The 22,649-nt window shown below is 44.9% G+C and overlaps 4 protein-coding genes across 4 annotated transcripts; 1 reads left to right on the top strand and 3 right to left on the bottom strand.

The window, feature by feature from the left end:
* Window positions 1-3,049: 3,049 nt before the first annotated feature.
* Window positions 3,050-7,990, bottom strand: bcl7a (BAF chromatin remodeling complex subunit BCL7A). The gene is made up of 6 exons (XM_076029577.1): window positions 7,784-7,990; window positions 6,460-6,541; window positions 6,131-6,227; window positions 5,655-5,804; window positions 3,853-3,956; window positions 3,050-3,407 (listed from the first exon to the last, which is right to left on the bottom strand). The coding sequence occupies exons 1-6, from the start codon at window positions 7,873-7,875 to the stop codon at window positions 3,333-3,335; spliced, it is 600 nt and encodes a 199-aa protein (XP_075885692.1). The 5' UTR covers window positions 7,876-7,990; the 3' UTR covers window positions 3,050-3,332.
* A 1,272-nt stretch (window positions 7,991-9,262) lies between these two features.
* eif2b1 (eukaryotic translation initiation factor 2B, subunit 1 alpha) lies at window positions 9,263-12,767 on the top strand. Its single transcript, XM_076029579.1, has 9 exons — window positions 9,263-9,613; window positions 9,695-9,796; window positions 9,893-10,029; window positions 11,155-11,271; window positions 11,556-11,668; window positions 11,781-11,849; window positions 11,969-12,044; window positions 12,331-12,456; window positions 12,536-12,767. Exons 1-9 carry the CDS (start codon window positions 9,601-9,603, stop codon window positions 12,689-12,691), a joined length of 909 nt encoding a protein of 302 aa, XP_075885694.1. The 5' UTR covers window positions 9,263-9,600; the 3' UTR covers window positions 12,692-12,767.
* Window positions 12,768-12,799: 32 nt separating this feature from the next.
* Window positions 12,800-18,067, bottom strand: ddx55 (DEAD (Asp-Glu-Ala-Asp) box polypeptide 55). The gene is made up of 14 exons (XM_076029578.1): window positions 17,888-18,067; window positions 17,745-17,795; window positions 17,227-17,313; window positions 17,030-17,121; window positions 16,602-16,664; window positions 16,159-16,308; window positions 15,888-16,077; window positions 15,714-15,796; window positions 14,689-14,820; window positions 14,519-14,611; window positions 13,798-13,912; window positions 13,472-13,640; window positions 13,080-13,366; window positions 12,800-12,976 (listed from the first exon to the last, which is right to left on the bottom strand). The coding sequence occupies exons 1-14, from the start codon at window positions 17,993-17,995 to the stop codon at window positions 12,800-12,802; spliced, it is 1,797 nt and encodes a 598-aa protein (XP_075885693.1). The 5' UTR covers window positions 17,996-18,067.
* A 632-nt stretch (window positions 18,068-18,699) lies between these two features.
* Window positions 18,700-22,515, bottom strand: tmed2 (transmembrane p24 trafficking protein 2). The gene is made up of 4 exons (XM_076029580.1): window positions 22,155-22,515; window positions 21,424-21,616; window positions 20,782-20,889; window positions 18,700-20,691 (listed from the first exon to the last, which is right to left on the bottom strand). Exons 1-4 carry the CDS (start codon window positions 22,332-22,334, stop codon window positions 20,567-20,569), a joined length of 606 nt encoding a protein of 201 aa, XP_075885695.1. The 5' UTR covers window positions 22,335-22,515; the 3' UTR covers window positions 18,700-20,566.
* Window positions 22,516-22,649: the final 134 nt, after the last annotated feature.

Raw genomic sequence — 22,649 nt, forward strand, 5'->3', positions numbered from 1 at the left:
TTCCAGAACTTCTCTTGGGAAGGAAATAGGGTTGTCAAAAATAGCGATATATCGATATTTTTTTCAATACTAAAAATGAAGAACGATACGATAGGACTCCTCCGTAGGATCGATGTATCGCTACTACATCGAGGCGACGTGCGGCGCTGCCAACACACACAAACACAAACACTCCCTTGCGCTTCCTCCGCTATCTCCCTGCGAGGCAGGAAGGGAGGGAGATCGCGTCGCGAAGAGACTTCTGCGGGACTTCAGCGCTACACCCTCCCCCTCTCCTCCGTCGACGAAACGAAACTTCCGTGGGACTTCAGATCGATTTCCGACGTGCTCGCCCCTCGAAACTTCCGTGGCTAGTAACGAAAATCAATACTTCCCCCAAATATCGCATCGTCTGAAATCCAATATTGTGACAACACTTGAAGCAAAATTTTAGAAATTTCTGTATAACTTTTTTTTTTTCTGCTATTAAAAAAAAATTATATAATTGACTTGGTTACATTTTGTTCTTTTTTTATTTGTGCAGAAAAAGTCTGCGCATCATTGATTTGATATGAATATGATTCTGGTAATATATATGATGGACAGGCTGCTACTGACATTCCACCTGGATGAAAGCATAACACTGGACTCTGAATGCTGAAAACTTTTGTGACTTTTATTAAGAAAACAAAACCATTGGACATGATAAAAACCAAGCACTACTGATGGAATAAATAAGTCAAACCAAACCATAAATCTGTACAAGGTCTTCAGTGAAAACAAAAAAAAGAAAATGGTCCCAAGAGAGAAAAACAACATACGTGATTATTTTTTTTATAATATCTCACAGCTCTTTTTCTTTTTAAAAACACACAATTTATGAGCAAACTATAAGCAATCGGCTCAATCAGGTGAAAGCTACAAAATAAGTGACATTTCATTTTTGTTAAACTGAGTATACATAATGCTGTTTATAACTGTTTATGTCAATAACAATAGCATTTTAAATGCCAGCGCTGCTGGACTGGGAATGAGGTATATGCTAATCCATCCTCGAAACCGAGACTTGTTTTTGTTTTTTTTCTCACTTCTCTCCATCCACGTGAACGCTGATTAGCTGAAATCTGATCAAGTAGTTGTGTCGTCTTTTTTTTTTTTTTTTTTTTACAGTCCCTGTCGGAGATCTCTGGCGTCGCGATTGTATTGATCCCAATCCGTGTTTGTTAATGGAACGAAATTAAAAAATCTGGCGTGTGCGAATGTGAGACGTTTGTACGGTGGAGGTCCTGGACTCTGACGCCGGCGCGTCAGAGTCCGGGGAAATTGCACAAAATTCTAGAGGGGTTGGGACCGGGGGAGAAAACTGAACGCATGTGGCCACACATCTGGATTCAGTCTACAGACAGTACCTGGAGGGAGGGTGGGAGGAAGTAATGTTGGAGCTCATAGACCGGAACCTTGTGTCTGTGTGTGTGTGTGTGTGTGTGTGTGTGTGTGTGTGTGTAGCTACAGGATGTTGTGTTGTAGATTTAAAAAAAAATAATAATAATAAAAAAAAATCGCTGCCTCAAACCCAACAGAAAAAATGCGATACGACGCCTGACCAAACGCGAGAAGCAGCCGCACCAGGAGGTCTGTGTTCACTTTAGAGGGCCCGGGACCTCAAGCACGTGGACCAATGGAGGGCGATTGGGGGTGGGGGGTGGGGGGGGTTTCAGGTGGGGGTTGGTTGTGGCGTTAAAAAAACGTGAGGCCGAGGAGAGGCGCGTACTCGCCGTGGTGTAGTGTTGAAACTTGCGCGTGGCTTCTCGGCGAGAGCGAGGATGAGAAGATTTGAGAGGATTTGCGAGGCCACTTCCGTGTGTGAACAGTGAACTTCGCCAGCACCAGAGCGAGCAGGTCGGCTGAATCTGAGCAAAAAAAGGCCGAGCTGCCTCACTCTTCTTTCGGGAATAGTTACGATTTTGTGGAGGGAAATGGCGACTCGGGGGGAGGGTTGGAGGGGTGGGTTTCCTCTGGACAGGTTCAGGCTAAGCCATCTCTTCCTGGTTCCGGTCCGATCTCGGCCTCGTCGGGCCGTTTCGCTTGTACGCAAAAAGGGCGCACGTGTTGCCGCTCTCGCTGCATCTCTCTGACTGAAGTAAAGCTAAATATGAGCCCCAAAAATGGCAAACTACTCCTCCAACTAAAGACGTATAAACTGTTGTATCTGACAAGTAACATTGGATACTACTAATTAGTGATGATTATAAGCTGACACTCCCGCCCCTCGCGAAAACAAAACAAAACAAAACAAAAAAAAAACAAAAAAAAAAACGACGTATAACAAAACATGGCACCCAAGTTGAAATATCAAATCCTGCTTGACCTAAAAACACGCAGCAACTCAAGGCACACCTTCAGGACCTATGCTACCTTTGCCTGTCCCCCGCTACTCATCCAAGAGCTTCGTCGCAATTTGTACCATCGTCTCCTACAGAGCGCAAGCTAACTCTCTTGTTAATGACATAAAAAAAAAAAAAAAAAAAAAGCACGTAAAAAAGGAGAACTTTGTCATGGATAGAGAGAGAGAGAGGAAAAAAAAAGACTTCCACTACAGCAGCAAATCTATCTATCTGTGATCGATTGTGACATACCATAACAGTGCATTGACCCTCCTGAGGAAAAAAAAAAAAAAAATATACGTTTGACTAAACAATATGGAGAACATTAGTCTAAACAGGAGGCGAATCGGGAGGATTGACGTCATGCGGTCGCCGATCTGAGACCAGGTTAGCCTCCGGAGCATCCTAGGCTAAACCGCTATCATTGTTAAAGGAAGAAGAAGAAGAAGAAAGGAAAAAAAAAGAAGAAGGAACATAAAGGGTCTCGGTGCAACCTCGTCCTAAATCTCAGATCGCCAGTGTTTACTCTTAGTCACAGATGCAGGTCAGTCGGGCCTGTCGAAGGCTGGGCTGGGCCTCGGGGGGACTGCAGCCCCCTGGGTTCAGAGCTTCTCTTGGCATTGGTGGAATAGAAAGGTCGTGGTGGTGGTGGTGGTGGTGGACTGGAAGGAAGCACGGAAGGTTGGGGGTGGGGGGAGGGTTGGGGTTGAGGGGGGCGGTGGGATGAGTAGAGGTAATATCCGTTCTCGCCCCGTGGCCTCGTGGTAAAAGTCGGGGCAGACTGGGGAGGGAGAGAAGAGATGGAGGCTCTCCCTGCGGTGCGGTTTGGGTGGAGGAGAGCTGGTGTGTCCATTAGCCCTAAGTCATCTAGAGATAATGGAGGGAAACGGGGAGGGAGTGGGGTGGGGGGGAGGGAGGGTGGGAGGGATAAGTGGTTGGGGAGGGAGGGTGAATCAGCCCCAAAAATATTTAACTCTCCTCAAAGTCCTGAGACGAGGACTCCAGTTTGCTCTTCTTGCTGGCTGGGGCCTCTTCTTCTAGATCCTGCGGGGACAGTGAACACAAACACGGTGTTACCGGGCAAGAAACGCCATCATTTGTTCCAGGGATGCAATTTATCGATTAATTCATTGTTAGTTGATTAACCTTATCGATCGATTAACCAGTTTTTACATTAGAGAACAGTGAAAACACCCTAAACATTTATCCTGACTTCTAATGGGTCACATTTCAACTTTTTTTTTTTTTTGTTAATGTTGTTTAAAAGTAACTGGTTCAAGGTATATGGGTATACACCACACCATTTAACAATGTGTGAAAAATGTTCAATCAATTGCGACTAATTTAATTGAATCAATTCAATTCTTAATCGACAATTAATCGATGATCGATTCAATGCTAACATCCCTAAGTCGATCATTCGCCTTTGCAGAGGACAGCGACAACACCGGGACGCGTCCTCGCTGGAGCGGGCGAGTCGTGTCGGTACCTGAGTGGCTTTGCTGTCTGAAGAGCTCTTGTCCCCCGAGGACAGGCTGTCTCTCTTGGCACTTGGCGCTCTCTCTGAGGTCTCTGATGAAGGGGTGCTCTTGCCTGGAGATGGAAAACACAACAGGACATCAACATAAGGCGACAATAAGCGAGATGAGACGTGGGTTTGCCAGTGCCGCCCCCCCCACTCCCCCCCTCTGAAACATGAGGCATGTGTCGGCTCTTTACTGACACTGTGTGGCCAAGCAACGCAACTGCATCAAAAGCGATTTTGACTTAAGCGGAGAAGTAGATGTTTCATTCAAAGCATACACAAAAAAAAGTTTTTTGCCCTGGTAGCATACAACTGGAAACTAATATCTCAGTTAGGATTACCGATATTTTTTTTGTCTAAATATTTTTTGTAGATGCGGTCCAGCAATATTTTTGCTCTCTTCAGTGGTCAACGTGTCACTTGGGGGTTTTTGCAACCAGCCTTGTTCGCTGACGACACACACATTAGGGGTGGGAATCGCTAGGTACCTGACGATTCGATTAATCGAAAATCGCGAATTTTCTTTTCTCTCTCTCCCCCCCCCCCCCCCCTCCTCAGTGTGACTAATAAACAAGGTGCTTTCTAATTATCCATAATGAACAGACCAATTTACTTTCCATTATCTTTTTTTGATAATAAAAATGTAACTGTCAACTGGAAGGCACCTCCACATCAACAACATCTCAACAACCATAGCACTGAAAACACTGAACATGAAGCGTACTCTTGTTTGGACGACGTGAGACATCGGCTGCCACTCACAGTTGATGGGAGTGAGCAGTTACGGTGACATAGTAATCTGTGGAAACATTACCAACCCTACCCTACCCGCTTTTTTCAGCGACTCCACAACTTCGGCTTTGGCCTCGTTGTAAAGTGCCGGGATGACTTTATCTCGGAAAGCATCTCGAGTTGGGACGACGCACCTTGGCCCCAAAAGCATGCAACAATAATGCGGAGTTACGGCCTTATTAAAATAAATCTGTTTTTTAAATTTGCAAATCAATTCATAATGGCAATTGGCAATGTCATAATCGTTATTAATCTAAGAATCAATTTTTTCCCAACCCTAATACACATCCCGACTTATTCCTGCAAAAACATCTTCCCGTTTCTCGTCCCTCAACTCAAAGCCATTTTTTTTTTAAATGGCAACTGCGTTAAATTTACGCAGTCCGCGAAAACAGAGGGATGACGGTTAGAGTGAGAGTCCGCAGCAGAAGCGCGAGAGCGCAGCTGCGCTGCGTCTGCGTCCCTTTATCTGAATTTGATTCAGTCATTTCGATTCCCCTCTGTGCAATGCTGTTTACAGGACGGAGACCAGATTAGATAGTTTAAAAAAAACAAAAACAAAAAAACAGGAAGTGGCTCATCACGCAGCTGATCAGCCATGCTGCTGCCACTGCCACCTGTCAGCTGTCAGTGGAGAGTGTAGGAAAAAAAGTGGACGGAGCTTCCGGTTGCAAGAAAGGAGTCCGACGCCAGTCCCAATAACACAAACTCCATTGTTTGGCCAGCAGGAACCGCCAAAGTCGGTTGCAAAAAGACTACTAGCTGTGAATGCGTGCGTAGATTTATATGTAACTGTTTAAAAGAAAATTTGTTGAGGTCGAAAGAACGAAATAAAAAATTGGCAAATTCGGTAAAGTAGACTTATTTGGAGTAAAAGGGTCATACAGATGTGGTTGACATCAAAACCACTGGGTGACATCACGATGACCCCGTCCATCTTTACATACAGTCGGTGGGTGAAGTTTGCGTCTCACCCCTCTTGCTGTCCGGACTCTGGTCAGTTTTGACCTCGCTGTTCTCACGGTGGGGCACGGTGGTAGGCTCTGGGGTGGGGCTGGTGCTACAACTGTTTTCCTGTTTCACTGGGGATGAGTCAGCGATGGAGCTCTGGTTGCTGTTGTCATCTGAAAGAGAAAAGAAAGGCACAAAGTTAAATTCTTGAGGTTGTTTTCTTTGCTTGGCGGATGCATTGTGTATTCCATTTCCTGGCACGGGCGAGCGTAACAAAGAGTTAGGGTTGCTGAAGGTTCTGAAAAACTTTTGTTGCGAAAATGCTGCAAATCAGCTTACTTGACGTGTAGTGTGTAAAAGTTTAACTGTCAAAAAAAAAGGGGTGGAATTTTAAGAGCGTTTGATAAAAGCTTGTTGGCTCTTTGCTCAATTTTCACCAGTAGGCGAACGGGAAATAAATTAAGTGTCGAATTCGTCATGTAAAGATTCCTTGACCAACCGTGCATGTCCATCATGCCGGGAGAGGAGCTGTTCTCTGGAGTCGTCAACTCGGAGCCGTACTTCTCATCTTTGCCCTTCTTCTTGTTCTTGTTCTTCTGCGAAGGCAGGGAAAAACGGTGTTAAGATAAGACACGGGAGCATTTTCGGACGCGACCGTGAGTGAGATCCGAGACGCAAACATTAGCTCCCAGACAATGGAAAGCGTGTGATTTTGGATGTGGTGACTTGTCCCGTTGAATGTCTTTAGCACGGAAAAGCGGCCTTCCGGTTCACTCTGGGGAATGACAGTGATACGGAAATAAACGAGACGGCAAAGGAAGGACTCACATCATCGGATTTGGGCTCCGTCACCGGCACCCACTTGTAGATACGCAGGGACGTGTCTCCAACAGTCACCCATTTCTTCTCCCTGCATGTGGGCAAAGGCCAAGCTGACTCACAAAGCTCCACATTTAAATACACCAAATGCCATACACTGTTTCAGCTACATGTTCAGTTTAAGAGATGACACAAATCCAAACAAGCTTTGATAAGTTTAATGGATAAATCTTAAAAAAAAACAAAACACTTGAAATATGTATTAATTAAAAATGACTAATTTTAAACTAAACAAAATTGAAATGAATGAAAGTAATTTGCGTAAATCAGTGTTTTTGTGTGCTTTATAACTTGAGGGACAATTTAACAGACACTAAGAGATTCCGTTTATGCCCCAAGGATCAAGATAACAATCCACACCAAAACAAAAAAATAAAATAAAAATAAATAAATAAATTGCATACATTTTCATATGATAACACATGACGGGTATAAATAGTAAACTAATTGTATGAGGGGTTTTTTGGGGGGGTTCTGAACACGAAACTTCCACCGACTTTGGCAAATGGGCACGACCGATTTAACCACAAGATAAAAACACACAATCGACCAAATGCGCGGCCAGGCGAGGGTTTAAACATCTCGAATGGCGAAGCCACGACGGTCTCGCGCAGTCCGGGGCACAAACGTGCCCCTTTGGATGTGGCCAAAAGACCGTTTATTCGGTATTAAAAACGCCACGACTGACTCGCTACGTGTTCGGCCATGCACTAGTGCAGCCTACTTCCCCTCTCCCAACCCCCACCGCGCCTCCTTCTCTAGCCAGACCTAAAGGGCGACTCAAAGCGCTTAATTTAAAACTCCGCACGGACTAAAGTGCTCCGACTCGACAGCGCCGTCGTCAAATTGTTCCCCGAGTCGACGCAAAAAAAAACCCCCAAACGTTTCGCTCCCGGATAAAAAAAAGAAAATAAGAGAACCGCCGCCGCCTGGGCTTTGCGGGCTCCACACAGGCAGCAATGGCTTCATGTGACTGCAATGGAAATGGCTCCTGGGTTCAACCCATGTCGCTGAGAAAAAATAAAAAAATAAAAAAATACCGGCTTTTTTTAACGTGTTGTGTGCGACGACGAATGCGCTCCGGTGCACCTGAGCCCCGCGACTACAAGCGGCGCGAGAATCCCCCGTTCCGCGGCTCAAACACGTCCCTATTCCTCCAGTTTCATCGGCTCGTTCCCTCTCCTCCCCCAACAAGCGAGCCTTTCTCGTGTTAGATAACGAAGCCCCAGTCTTTTTTTTCTCCCCTCCTCTCTCCCTCCTTTCTTTTACTTACCATTTTCGTACTTTCTCGATAGCGGCCATGACCCGCTTGATGTCATCTTTAGCCCTGCTCCGGGTCTCGGCTCGGACCGACCTGCCCGACATTGCCGCGGTGGGGGATAATATTTTTTAAAGCTCGCCGGCAGTTGAGACACAATGCAAACAGTAGAGCGCACAGAGGAGGCTAGTGCGCCTGCGCGGCCCGATGGAGCAGCAGCAGCAGAGCGAGGAGCCTGGCTGCAGCTGCACCGTGAAGGGGGGGATCTGTCTCCCTGCTCTGTGTGCGTGTGTGTGTGTGTGTGTGTGTGTGTGTGTGTGTGTGTGTGTGTGTGTGTGTGTGTGTGTGTGTGTGTGTGTGTGGGAGAACAAAGGCGGCTAGCAGCAGCAGCAGCAGCAGCAGACTGGATGTTCTCCGAGCCACAGCAACAAACAGCGGCGACTACAGACAGAACGTGCGACTGGAGGAAGGCTAAAACTCCCTAAGAACACAGAGAACGGGGCATTTAAAGTAACGGCCGAGAACAAAGACACAGAATGTTCTTTCCTGAATGTGTTAGTTGTGTTCTTGGACGGTTGTTGTAACGTCTTTTTGCGAATAGAACAAATCCAAGCACAATCAATAAACTTCGACTAAGGAAGTGGCTTTTCCAATGCGTTTTATCATTTATAGACATAATTATAATGTATTGATGGCTCAGCTAACGCTGCTTGATTATTCGCCCCCACATACACATACGATTCTATTTATCCTTGGTTCATTAATTCAATTAGTAATGTAATCTTCCTTGAAACCTTAGGTTTGAATTACACAAAATCAACAAGTTAAACTTTTTTTTTAAAGCACTTTTTACAATTTACATTTTTTTTTACAACTAGGAAGAAAATAAATTTGAAATTCAATACATTGTTTAATGTGATTTAAACAATTTGAATAAGAAAAAGTTGTTAGTGGGGGGAATGCTTTAAAGACAGGAAAGTCTCCGACTGAGGGGCCTCGAGTGTAATAAAAAGGCCTGCTTTGGATCAAATACATGTGTTTTAGTCAGGGTGGGGCCATGGTCAGACCTTTGCTGGTACATGGAGCCAGTTTCTTCCACATAAGCAATAAGGGAGTTCATACTCCATGTGGGCCGGAGGCATGACTTAAAATGGGGAGTGCCTGGACTGTGTCGCGGTTAACAGTTTTCTCTTGGAATATTATGGACAATCAATGTCGATGCAGTGTGTCGCAAATTGTCTCAAGAAAAAAAACAAAACAACAAATATTATAAAGCTTTTGAATAAGCAACATAATAAGTGTGGGTTGGCAGTGGAGGCAGATCGATATTGCTTCATGTCTATTACCAAACCATTAGAGACAACGGAAGCAATACTTAAACTTATCAACTTAATTATCCAAAAAAGAATTGCAAACCCCGCTTACCTTCGATGTCTTTTTCGGCAACGCCACAAGAGGGAGCGCTCAGGGGAAGTTGGGAGTTGCGAGCTACGTCATCATTCCGCGACAAATCGGCACGCAGCTCTGACAGGATGCGCTAACAGTTGCACAGTGTAACTCCGCAGAGATAGTAGCAAAACTTTCGAATGGATGTGTTTGTGTATCTATGACAAGAACAAAATACGAAGAATTCCCTTTTATCCAGCGCTGTCATCTTGATTTACTGCATAGTTAAGTCACGAGCACGCTGAGAGCCTCTATAGCGCGCGTGTCCAAAATAGTAAACTAGCTTCATATAGGCTTCTGCTGCTGTCACGTTTCGGTTTTTTTTTTTTTGTTTGTTTTTTAAACCATTAAGAATTTAGCTCTGCGACTCTATCGTTGCCTTCAGGATGAATGACGAAGGTAAGTCTGCTCATGCTTTCTCAGTTATTCCCCATGTGCTGCGGCAGTATTGTTGCTCTAAACCACATGTACCTGCTTCAGAGCTGGTGGAGTACTTCAGGGCGCGGATGAGAGAAGATCCCGACATGGCCTCTGCCGTAGCTGCGATACGCACTCTGCTCGAATTTCTCAAGAGGAATAAAGGTTTGTCGAGGCTGGCGGCGGCGGTTCGAACCTGATGTCACAACGTTCAAAAATAGCCCACGGCTTACTTTGACAAGCTGCGCCTGCCCCCTCCAGGAGAAACTATCCAGGGCCTGAGGGAGAACCTGATGTCGGCCACAGAGTGCCTGACAGGAGTGGACTCCTCCGTGGCCGTGTCGTCAGGAGGAGAGCTCTTCCTGCGCTTCATCAGCCTCACGTCTCTGGAGCATCAGGTGAGAGGCTCTGCTCTGTCAACGACGTCCTGCTTGAGTTCGTATCTGTTTGTGATGCGTTCAAGTCAAGCACATCCTTGATTTGAGCGATTGCAGATACCTATTTGCACAATCTGGCTGCCTCCTTTATGTAAATATAATAGCTGTTTAGTTCATGAAAACATAGCAATTTGAATTGATAAAAACAACCACACCAACCCTTTTAAATGTACACATTTTTATTCCCATAAACAAAACAAACGAATAACTGTGTTGCTTTCTTGCTGCACACGTCTTGATTGACTGAATTCTCTCTCGGCCAGTTCTTACATATCCAGGCTAAAAAAAAAGAAAGGAAATAAAAGGGCACATTTTCTCGTAATTCCGAGATTGGGATCTCAGAATTACTAGAAAAGATTTCATAATTACGAGACGAGGATCCTTGAGGATCTCAGATTAGTAACAGGTGCCGTACAGTTTTTAGAGTCCCTACCAAACCAGATTGGATGCATTTCAAATGCATGAATTTGCATCCGTGAACCATCCCGTGTTGATTCAACTGCTCCTGCAGTAAGAAGGCATCATCCGGCACGTCAGGCTGGGATTTCCGCCTGGACAATGCTAATGATTTGAGATGCCTGCGCAGTTTTTAAATACTAATACTATGCTGAGTTTTAAGCAATGCAAGTATTTCCAAGTGTCTCAAACCGAGAAGGTAGTAATAGCAGATTAACTGCAATAGCGCCACCATTGCCCACCGATTAGAAAGGCTTTACAGACGTTTCCTTTTTCTTTATTTAATCTCAGAATTGCAAGATGTTGAAATCATGACATCTTTTCTCGTAAATTCAGAGATCCTGATCCCTACATTTTTTTTAATCCAGTGAATGCAATGCGCTTCCAAACATAAGAAATGGTGTGAGGGGAAAATATTTTTAAACTGCTACTTTTTCAGTCTGCAATATACCTGGAAACCTGTTGGTGGCCCATGACTCAAGTTTTTTGCTCACAGCGCAATCAGTAAAATGTCATTTACTTTAGCTGAAACATTTTTAAAGATTGTTGTGTGGAGATCGATTTTTTTGCTCTGGCTTCACATCAAGTGTTTCCAAAGTCTCAGTCTACTGTGTCTCTTGTCTCTGTTAGGACCTGTCCCGCTGCAAGAAAGTGATGGAAGAGAGAGGGGAACTTTTCCTGGAGAAGATTTCCATGTCCAGGAACAAAGTGGCGAAGCTGTGCCACACGTTCATCAAAGACGGTGCTGTAAGTACCAGTACTCTCTTCTGTGAGTTTGAAGTTCACCTTGGATTTGATACGTGATCTTGATCATGTGACATTTGAGCATACCTCAGTACCAAAGCAGGTTATGACGCTGAGGTCAGTCTCATCTGTTAGTTCTGATGTCGTCTTGTGCATTTAAAGGGGGAAAACAGTTGTAAGAGTCCTATTTGAACACACACGTGGCTCATTGCCGTTTTAAAGACTTTAAAGACGCACAACAACAACTTGGCCCGTCTTTTGCTTCACTTCACCTGTGCTCCCCTCAGAAAATCCTGACTCACTCGTACTCCAGAGTCGTCCTCAGGGTGCTGGAAAAGGCGGCGGCAGAGAAGAAACGCTTCTCCGTTTATGTGACTGAGTCGCAGCCTGACTCAGCCGGGTGAGCCACCGCTGCCGGTAAACGGTGTCCTCGCAGCCTCCCGGAACGCAGCTCGCTCGCTGAATCAGACCTTCTTTTTTTTTTTCCCCCCCTCCGCCCCGCATGTCTTCAGGCGACAGATGGCAGAAGCCTTGAAAAAACTAAACGTTCCGGTAACCGTAGTCCTGGATGCAGCTGTAGGGTAAGCGCACTTATTAAAGCATATTTCAATAAAACAACAAAAAGGGCCACACTTTACAACCTGAACTTCTTTATTCAGATTTCTTTTTTTCCACGTCATTTTTTTTTTCTTTTTCACAGATACGTGTTAGAAAAAGTGGACCTGGTCATTGTGGGTGCAGAGGGAGTTGTCGAGAGCGGAGGGATCATCAACAAGGTAGGTTCAGGAAGGCATTATTGTTTTCCATTGTAGTAAGTTGTAAAAAATATAAAATACATATTTAAAAGTAATTCACTGAATGTAAGAACCTATTTACATGTGTCTGCTGTGTTTGTAGCACATTTTCCATCCCCGATTCGACAGCAATAAAAACACCATTTGTCAGCGAGCTCCACCCACAATCTGCCGCAACGTGACCGTCTTGACAAACTGCTCTTCGTCACTCTTCTTCATGATACGACTGGACCCACTCTGACTGTTTGCCCCCCCCTCCCACCTGCAGATTGGCACTTACCAAATGGCCTTGTGCTCCAAAGCCCACAACAAGCCGTTCTACGTGGTGGCCGAGAGTTTCAAATTTGTGCGCCTGTATCCCCTCAACCAACAGGACGTACCGGACAAGTTCAAGGTCAGTTGAGGCCACGTTTTGAAAAAGCCCTTTGGCCCCACGCGCTCCCTCACGCCTTCTCCTCCCTCCTCTCCCTCAGTACAAGGCCGACACTCTGAAGACGGTGCAGAACCTCTCCGAGGAGCACCCCATGATCGACTACACGCCTCCCTCGCTCATCACCCTCCTCTTCACCGACCTGGGCGTCCTCACGCCGTCGGCTGTCAGCGATGAACTCATCAAGCTCTATTTATGATGGCGCCCCGCAAACTCCCAATAAAGTCCACCCTCGAAGGGTTGAAAACAAACAAACAAACAAACAAAAACAAAAACAGTGAAAGTCTTGTTTTTAGCCGCCAGCGCGTCACACATCCTCGTCCGCCGAGTTGTCGGCCGGCTCCGCTGCTCCTTGCTTCCCTTTCAGTTTGCCTGTGACCTCCCTCTCAAAGTCCTCCTCGTTGATTTTCCCCTTTTTGAGCCTTTTGAGGAGGCGGGCGTCATTCAAAAGCTCTTTCATGTCCTCGTCGTCCCGGTCCGAGTCCTTTGGCCAAACCAGAGACAGCAAAAAAAGGGAGAAACGATAGTCAGCCCACTCGGCTCGCCGACGCAGCCCGGCATTTATCGCGACGCGTTCATCGACGTACCTCATTGTGTTTCCTCTTGGCCACCCTCTTCTTCCGTCGCTCCTTCTTGTTCTTTTGTTTGGACCAGGCGGCGATCCTGGTGACGTGCTTCTTCGGAGTGGGGGCCTTGTCCTTCTGCTCGGCGAGCATCTTCCGCCTCTGTTTCTCCCGGTTTTTGTCCTTGTAGCGGATGGAGTTGGTGTCCACCGTCGTCTCGACGAAGTCCGGAAAGGTTTTGCCCCTCAGTTCGGGCATCTTGGGCAAGCGGAGGAGGGCAAATCCCCGAGCTAGCGACACAAAGTCCAGATCTGTACGAAAAATAAAAAAAATTAAAATATGAATAAATCCCAGGGTCAAGCACAGCCCGTGCTTCAAGAGACTTGAACCTAAAGGTTCCGTTTTCCTACGTGTACCTTTGACTCTGAAGATGAGGCTACACTCGTGCTTGGCGTAGGCCTGGACCAACGACACAAAGGCTCTCATGGCCCTGTCAAACATGGCGCGGTCGGCCAGACACATGGCCTTCACTTTGGGCAGCACGTCCACGACGTCCTTGACAGCGGGCATCTGCTGGAGCGGACACTGACCAAAGAGAGTGACGGTGTTCATCAGGAGAACGGCAAATGGAAACGTCTAGAATAGTTGCTTCCGTTTGGTTGATTGCGATTTGACTGCAAAGGTTTCACAATTTTCCAGGTTAATTTTGCGAAGATTGAACAAGGGAGAGGAACAAACTCACTTTCTGGTTGATGGACAGGAAGTTGACGTAAGACTCCTCCATTGGCATCAGGAAGACGAGGGCGTTGCCCTGATTGCCGATGCGGGCCGTGCGTCCACATCGGTGCACGAATGCGCTGTCGCGGAAAGCACGCAAAAAAGAAAATGTCTGCACTGCGAAACAAACAAACTAATCTACTCAATGTAACGTCACCATCAAAGCCTTCCTTTGCCCCCTAGTAGGGATTTTACCAAACATATCGATTAATTGTTGATTAAGAATTTAATCGATTAAATTAGTTGCAATGAATTGAAACATTTTTACACTGGATGTTAATTGTTAAATTGCTTATATACCTGTATACCTAGAACAGGTTACTTTTAAACAACTTTAAAAACAAACAAAAACAAGTTGGAATGTGACCCATTAGAAGTCAACTTAAAGTCAGTGGATAAATGTTGAAGCTGTTTTTCTCTGTTTTCTAAGGTAAAATTTTAACCCTCAACATCATTTAATTGTTAAATAATGTCTTCCTCACACATTTTTCATTGTGAGATTTAGGTTCTCAGGAAAAATTGCCAATGATTACTCGATAATTTGCATCCCTACCTTCTAGTTCCACTGATAAACTGACATCAGGTTAGTGCTGGGAACACTGATCGGTAAATGCTATGAAGGGGCATAAAAGACCCTTTTAAAACCACACAGGGACGGACGGACAGACCTCATCTCTCCGGCTCACCTGGCACTGCTGGGGGGATCGTACTGCAGCACCCAGTTGACGTCGGGGATATCGATGCCTCTGGCCATCACGTCCGTGCACACCAAGATCCCACTGGGACACAGATTGGAGAGTGGTTAAAGTGACATCGGCACCGAGGTTGGACAAGAGCGGTTGGTGCAGACGCTGACCTCTTCACAGCCCGGAAGTCTGCGAAGATCTTGTTGCGTTTGTGCTTCATCTTGCCGTGGATGAGGTGGACGGTGACCTTCTTGATGAGGCTCTCCAGAGCTCGGCCGAAGTACTCCACGCATGCACACGTACTGAGGAGAAGGAGGGGTACGTCAACTCAGCAGCTACAAGACTCTCTGTTCAATCCATTCTCTGTGGACTTCAAGTAGATAGTTGTAATACACTTTGAGCATCTCTTTATTGTGCTTGGTTTAAAATTTGTGTTTTATCAAATAGCTGAGCGGTCTCCTGTTTTGCAAAAATTCCCTTCGCCTTCTAGAGAGAAAAAAAAGTCTCTCTAGCACATAGAAGTGAAGAAAGTCCTTAATCTAAGGCAGAGAATTAGGGCCACAAAGAGAGAAAAAAAAACTGATTTTTTTTCAGGTTTCCATTTCAAGAATAAAGTTGAAATTTCGAGATAAAAGTTGAAATAAAAGTTGAAATTTTGAGATAAAAGTTGAAATTTCGTTATTGAAGTGTAAATGTTGAGAATAAAGTGTAAATGTTGAGAATAAAGTTGAAATGTCGGGAATAAAATCGAAATTTCGGGAATAATGTTCAAGAATAAAGTCAAAACTTTGTGATTAAAGTTGAAATTCCTAGAATAAATTGGAAATTTCGAGAATAAAGTCAAAGTTTCGAGATTAACGTCAACGTAAATGAAGTTGAAATTCCAAGATTAAAGTCGAAATGTTGAGAATAAAGTTGAAGGGCTCTGTGCACAAGCTGTGCAGTGGAGTACCCATTTCCTGTTTACTTGGACTTATTCACAAGATTTCAACTTAAAACTCAAAATGGAAACATAAAAAAAAAAAATCTCCTTCCTATAATATCTTTTTTCTTCTTCTGGCCCTAATCCTCTTTCTTATAAATCATACTGACTTCTGGGGTTTAGATTTAGCTCATTGTCTTATCTATAGCTTAGGATCTTGTCAACATGGAATGCAACAAGTGTGGTAAAAATGCGTGCGCTGTTGTAATAAACCTGAAGAAGACCAGCTGCTTCTCGTGCTTGTGTTGCCTCAGAAACGTCACCAGGCTGTTGAACTTGTCCTCAGCCCGACAGATCTGAAACGACAACGCTGTGAAGTGTTAGCGCTGCGTCGCGGGCCACGCTACACCTCGAGAAGGTGCGCCAGGCGAGGCGCAGTGGGCTCACCGTGTAGTAGTTGGAGAGTCGTGACGGCGTCTTCTGGGTGGCGGTGGCGGCCACGCCCTTCTCTTTGACGGCGATGCGCACCGGGTTCCTGAGGCCGGCCCTCACCAGCTTCTCCAGCTCCTGTGTCTGCGTGGCCGAAAACAAGCCCGTGCGCCTCTGCTTCGGCAGGTAGCCCAGGATGGTGTTCAGGCTAAGGGGAGACGAGCGGCATTAAAAAACGGGGGGGGGGTATAAATCTAATCCGCGCCTCCGATTCTCTCTCTCTCCTCACCTGGCCTCGAAACCCATCTCCAGGAGTCTGTCGGCCTCATCGAGCACCAGCACGTCGAGACTCCGGACCGCGCAGGCCAGGTCCAGACCGTCGGGCTTCCTCCTGAACATGTCCTCCAAGCGGCCTGGGGTCGCAATCAAAATGTTTGCCCTGGGGGAAAAAAAACAACCCAAACAAACAGAAAAAGGCTCACAGATGTGAGCTGTGCCGTCGAGCATAACGGCCCCTAGGGACAGTGAAAGGAATTTGGTGTGCAACAACCAGGAAATACCTCAGAGATATCCTATAAAATACAGGAAGTTGGGGGCGTTATTTAATTCTAGTTCACTCTGCTTTGACACAACAATATCGAGCGTAAAATACCCAAATAATCATCTTTTGCGTCGTACAGAAACCTGGATGAAGACCCCACCTGGCTAGTTTAGCTTAGCATGAAGACCTACCCATGGTCCTTTAACTTCTGCACGTCCTCTATCGGGTTACTGCCACCAATCAGCAAAGCCTGCCTGCAAACCAAAGTAGACAGAGATCACCCTGATGATGATGGAATGGCCGACAATCTGTTGCCACTTGGGATGTTAACAATGAATCATTGTCGATTAAGAATTCAATCGATTAAATTAAATTAGTTGCAACTAATTGAAAAAAAAGACTTTTTTTTTTGTTAAATGGCATGGCGTTTACCTGTATACCTAGAACAAGTTAATGTGACCCATTAGAAGATCAATCAACTAACAATTGATGAATTAATCGATAATTTGCATCCCTAGTTGCGACTAAAACTCCATTGACGCCGCAGAGGTCACGTGTCCCGCAGCTCAATCAGAGTTTCAGCTACCCAGAGTGTTTCGCTCATCCAAACGATGCTTACGTGAACTGCGGGAACTTCTCAATGAAGCACTGCATCACCTCGCTGATCTGCAGGGCCAGTTCTCGAGTGGGCGTGATCACCAAGGCACCAACCTGCGCAGAGTTGCACAGATGATACCCTCAGAGTGAACCGGAACCCTGTTTCCTCACCGGCGTCTCCAGCAAAGGTTGCTCACGCTGTTAAATCCTGATTCCCACCTGCATCTTCTTCAGCTTCTCCTCTCTCTTCAGAAGCAGTTCAATGACGGGAATGACAAAAGCCAGCGTCTTTCCACTGCCGGTCACCTGCAAACATCACAGTGATTACAAGGTAGTGGAAATAATGATTACGTCATAACGGACTGGGGAGATGATGAATTGAGTGATGGCTATGAAGATTTCTTGCAACTTGGCATGTCCTAGCATCAATGTGCTATGAATGGTTTTATTATTGCTAATGCTTGTTATTCAGCAATAACAAACCGTGGGCTGTCAGTCCATCACAGTTAGATATTAGTTATTTTTGCTTTGCTTTGAGATATAGGTTGACAGCAATACATTATACACCTAAATTAATTTGCGGATAATAATACACAAACGTGTAAATAAATGCAGTGGCTTCAAATGATGTCAATCAAACAGTGATGAAGTGGAGATGGTAGATCAACTAGACTTAATGTTTACCTTGAACTGCTCTACTGATACGTTTGGAAACAACAGTTGAACTGCACACTTACCGCCTCGGCGGCCACGTCTTTATTACTCATGAAGAGCGGGATGCAAGCGGACTGAGGAAGGAGAGGGAATAGAAGTAGTGAGTCGGATGTTGAGCGTTCGCGGAGGAGAGTAGAGTCTCGTTCCAGGTCGCACTAAAGTTTACCTGCACCGGAGTCATGTGTGTGAATTTCAGCGCGTCGAGCGTTTGTAAAATGCTGTGGTTGAGTTTGACGGGTAAACTGTCCCACGTGCCCTCTGTCGTGTTGTCCATGCTGGAAACGAACCACAGTGTCGAGCTTTCCAGCAAATTTGTCACCCGGGTTCACGCTCCGCACTCCACGCACGCCGTGGGATGGTGCGCCGGCCTTAAATCTCCGGGTAGGAACTCAAACTCCTTCGCGTCGAACGTTCCGAGTGCAGCGAAATTGCGACGCCGAAGTTATAATTTTATGTTCTGTTAATGAACACTATATTCGATCAGATAAATTGTATTTGGGGAATAGAACGACAACGAACAAGTCATATCAATGCAATTTAGTCATTTAATGACTAGATTGGCACATATCTGACTACTCCCTTGTGGTTTGATAATATTCCATATATTGTACCTGAACGTGTAAGTACAAAATATCATACTTTCTTTATTTAAATAATTATGCTTACTTGCTGAGTTCCCATTCATATCCATGTTTCTTAGATGTCTGTTTTGTCTACCATTCTTTTTTTTTTTTTTTTTTTTTTTCTTAATGATCATATCATTAAAAAAAAAGCACCATCATTTAGTTTGTGATAATTTTACTCAAAACCAATAGCAACTTTTCAATAATACACATAAAACGTCTGGCTTTTATTGTAATTATAAAGTTAAATTAACAAGTGGATAAAATTAAATGCTTCCCATCAACACACTTTTGCTTATTTACTCTCCTGCGCTGAAGTCAACATTCATAATCCCAGTTTATAAAGACACCCAGGTAATTGTACAGAATATTGGCTTTATTATGAAACCTGGGGCATTTTTTTTCCACAGACAACCATCCTACATTTTTCCCACATCCATTGATCAGAATTTGTTGTAATCACAAAAAGGAGACAGTTCACATAGCAGTTTTGTTTTGTCTGAGTTTGTCTGTCTGAATAACAAAGGTTTTCTCTTTATTGTAATACAAAACTGGAGCATACGCTTCGATAGGGTTGTTCCAACGCCACTATCAGAAATAGCCCCCACCATGTCGCTTAACATGCTGGCTGAGGTATTGGTGAGTACATCTGCACTGATCAGATACCACGTGAGGTCCTTGTCACTTTCAGAAGCAGCCTGTACATCTGTAGAAGCTTCTTTGTATGAGCAGGGAATAACCATACACACCAAAAGCCTTGTTGTAACTTCAAGCACATTTCAGTAAATGTACAGTTGTTACTTGAGGTCTCTTTAATTCACGATGGTTGAACTTATTGTTAGGAGAAACACATTCATTTTCCATGTGTACTTGCTTTACAGCGGATTTAACATGCATTGTGGGACAGCAATTATATCACATCCATACAGTAGTAGCAGAACAGCGCTGTTAAAAAATATAAGATTATTTCTGGAACGCATCGGTATCAGATCTGTGCACTTATTGACCAATACTCAGCTTCAGGTGTTTGAAAGAATGATAGGGAACAGAACAAAACAGTATTGGAACAACAACTTTGTGAACAAGGCAACAGTAATGCTGCAAGACGTGAAGCAACTGCCTTTGATACCTTAAAATAACGTTCGCAGATAGAACAAAAACCCAATGTATTTAACAGAAAGGAGCCCAAACAGTCCAAACTGTTGAATGTTGCAGGACATGCTCCAGGGAAAAACAATACAAACAGTTCAAACTTGTATACAATCATAATTTAAAATCCCTAAACCAAAAAAAAAAAAAAAGGAAAATAAAGAAAAATAACTATAGCAGAAGCAACTAAGCACACAGCAGTCATTAAGTGTCACATCCCCCGCACCTTCCCACCCACACCCGATCAACATGTAACCTGCATTTCAGTATTCTACTCTTCATTTTTAGAGCTGCGGCACAGGTGGCCGACAAACGATTTCCTTGCTGCCTTTTCAATGAACCTCTGATGAAGGTTGACATTACCCCTGCAAAAGATGTCACCTGAACCCCCCCACCCCCTCCCATTGAGTGGCCCACCATGAATCAAAAGACAAAGTGGAGGACTGATCACTTTCTGTCAGGGGCGAGCGGCAGGGCAAATCCTTCACGTTATTCATTAACTTTGCTTGGGAGTGCAATTTGCTGTTGGACGCAGGGCGCTGATCTCAAGCGCCTGCAGATAACATTAGACTTGGCTGACGCGCACAGTGTCCTGCGGGCCATTATCAAATGTATTTCCATGTTCTTCACCTATACCACCAGCGCAAGTGGCTTACTTAAATCCGAATAAGGGCTATGTTCCGCAATGAGTGGCATCACACCGGCATTTCTTTTTTTTTTTTTTATGTGCATATCCAAGTCTGGCTTTTGCTTTAAATGAGCCTCACAGTCATTCACACAGGAAAAAGTGTACTGGCTAGTAATGTACTGGGACAGGCAAATAAAACGGTGAAAACAAACAGACAAAACAATTAAAACTGACATCTACCCCAAAAAATGTTTTGGCCAGTCATTCCAAACATACACTAATTACATTTATCAGAAGGTACCAAACAGGTAACAGGAAAGCGAAATATCTGAAATCCCAATTGTGTGGGCTTTACCCAAAACTGCCAGTCTTGTGTCCAGAGTGTTAATAACTGTCTTGGTGTTGGAGAAAACAGTGGAGGACAAAGAAGGGCCATTCAGTGGCACTACACAACTCGCCGTACTTCGAAAAATCTCTTCAGGTAGTAAATCTGTCCGAGAGTCATTGCAACCAGAACCAGGGCTTCGAAGAACGACCAGAGCACCACTCTGCTGTTCGTGTTGTCGTTGACTGAGGGAAGACAGAGAGACGATGATTGAAATTACAGGGACAAAAAACCCCAACACATTTTAAATTTTGGTTGACGCATTTGGCACTCACTTGCTCTGTGTATCCTCTCGCGTACCTCCATGTACTCCTGCTCGTGCTTGACAGCCGTCATGGCAACAGCGAGCTCGTTGATCATCTCCTCCAGCTTGTTTTGGTGGGCTGAAACATTAGGGGTGAAACATAATGAATAACTTCGACAGCTTAGCAGGCGTATCCCCCACTTCCCCCACAAAACGCATGCGTGAGATATGCAACACATGCACCGTGGCAATTTCATCACATGTCACAGGTGATGGCTTCTCATCGCCTGTGACATTTTAGCAGCTCCTAAGTTCCATCTGTGCAAGGAGTCAAACCATTCGCAAAAAATCAAGACTTCAAAGCTATGCATAATATTAGTTTTTTTTTTCACTACAGTGACAACAATGGTTAGCATGAGCTCGGCAGTGCATCGCAAACTCAAAAGTCTAATTCACAGCAGCAGTTTTTCTTTTCTCCATTAGCCTGTCCCTAAGCCCTACCATCCCAGCTGTCGCCACCTACAGAGGGGAAAGAGTTTCCAAGTTAAGAGGGGAAAGCTAACACAAGGTTCAACAAATTGTCAATTACAGAAGGAAAATTCAAATTGGGTAGCGCCTGGAGTAGCGCGTAAGAATTTAAACACATTAACCTAAGCAGACACTCATTGTTTACCTTCGGTCTCCATGTCCTGGCCTTTAGGGGCCTCCCCGATGTCAATCGTGAACATGACAATCTTAGGTGTCATCGTTGACATCTTGTTGCTGAAGCAAAACTTGTAGGTTCCGTCCATGTGTGCCGCAACAGAGTACTTCCCACTGGACTCTCTGTCACCTTTGTAAATCTGCTTGCCATCAGGCCCAGTTATCTGTGCAAGACAGGAATAAATATCCCAGTTCAGACACAGCTGTGTGCTACGACCAGTGACAGTTGAAACATATGGCATTGACTTCTGGGACACAGTAAATTGTTCGTGATTTGAAGCAGAGAAAGCCACATGCACCAAATCACAGTAGGGAATAAATGTTGAGAGTCCAGCTATAACATTATTGCATTTGATATAAATGGGCTCGACTCGGTTTCCTGTTGTTGCTAGCATCATGTACATAACCTGGACGCTAACAGCGCACTTCCTGTACGGTACTGAAACATGTAAACACTTGGCATACTTTCTACCACTTAAAAATAGACCAAAACAGAATTGTGCCGCTTTTAATAAAAGCAGATGAATTGTTTGCATCTGTTTACTGACGTCTACGAACTGCGACAGCAACTATTTTTTACTTGACGTTCAGTGGTGCGCAGACGGCGCCAGCTAGCATTAGCACAGGCCTGTGCTATGACACCGGCATATTGGGTTAAAAATACTCTTTTTCCACAGTGTTCATTTCAGTTAATTACTATACCTCCACGTCGATGTCCAGAAAGCCACCTTCCGCGACCTCAAACATGAGGCCCATCTTTGTGCCCGAGTTGGCCCGCTCGTAGAAGCACTCCTCGGCATGGGCGTCTATGCTAACGAAGTAGCCGGACGCCGTAGCAGACAGGACGGCCAACAAGACAAACAGCTCCGACACGGTAAACATGTTCCAAATGGTTTATAGCCGACGTGAGAACGACTTTTGTCGGTGTTATGAAAGTCTTTGGCTAAGTATGTCCTGTGAGATCGCAGGATATCCGTTTGAATGAGTGGATTGTTGGGGGAAGGCGCTTCATCAGCCTCGGCTGCTGTGTTCCACTGCTCCTGGACTGCCACGTACGGGTTTAAACGGCAAACTGCGAGGGCCAAATTAGGTGTGCGAAAAACCCAACGGTGTTGGCAATTCTTCCCTCCACTGTTCCACGTGTGTGATGGACAGGGTTACTGAGTGAACCTGTAAAGAGTATAGAGATGGTGCTTT

This window comes from Nelusetta ayraudi, unplaced genomic scaffold, assembly GCF_046127955.1.
Source record: "Nelusetta ayraudi isolate G7.1 ecotype Tasmania unplaced genomic scaffold, CSIRO-AGI_Nayr_v1 ptg000026l, whole genome shotgun sequence".
NCBI classification, from domain to species: domain Eukaryota; kingdom Metazoa; phylum Chordata; class Actinopteri; order Tetraodontiformes; family Monacanthidae; genus Nelusetta; species Nelusetta ayraudi.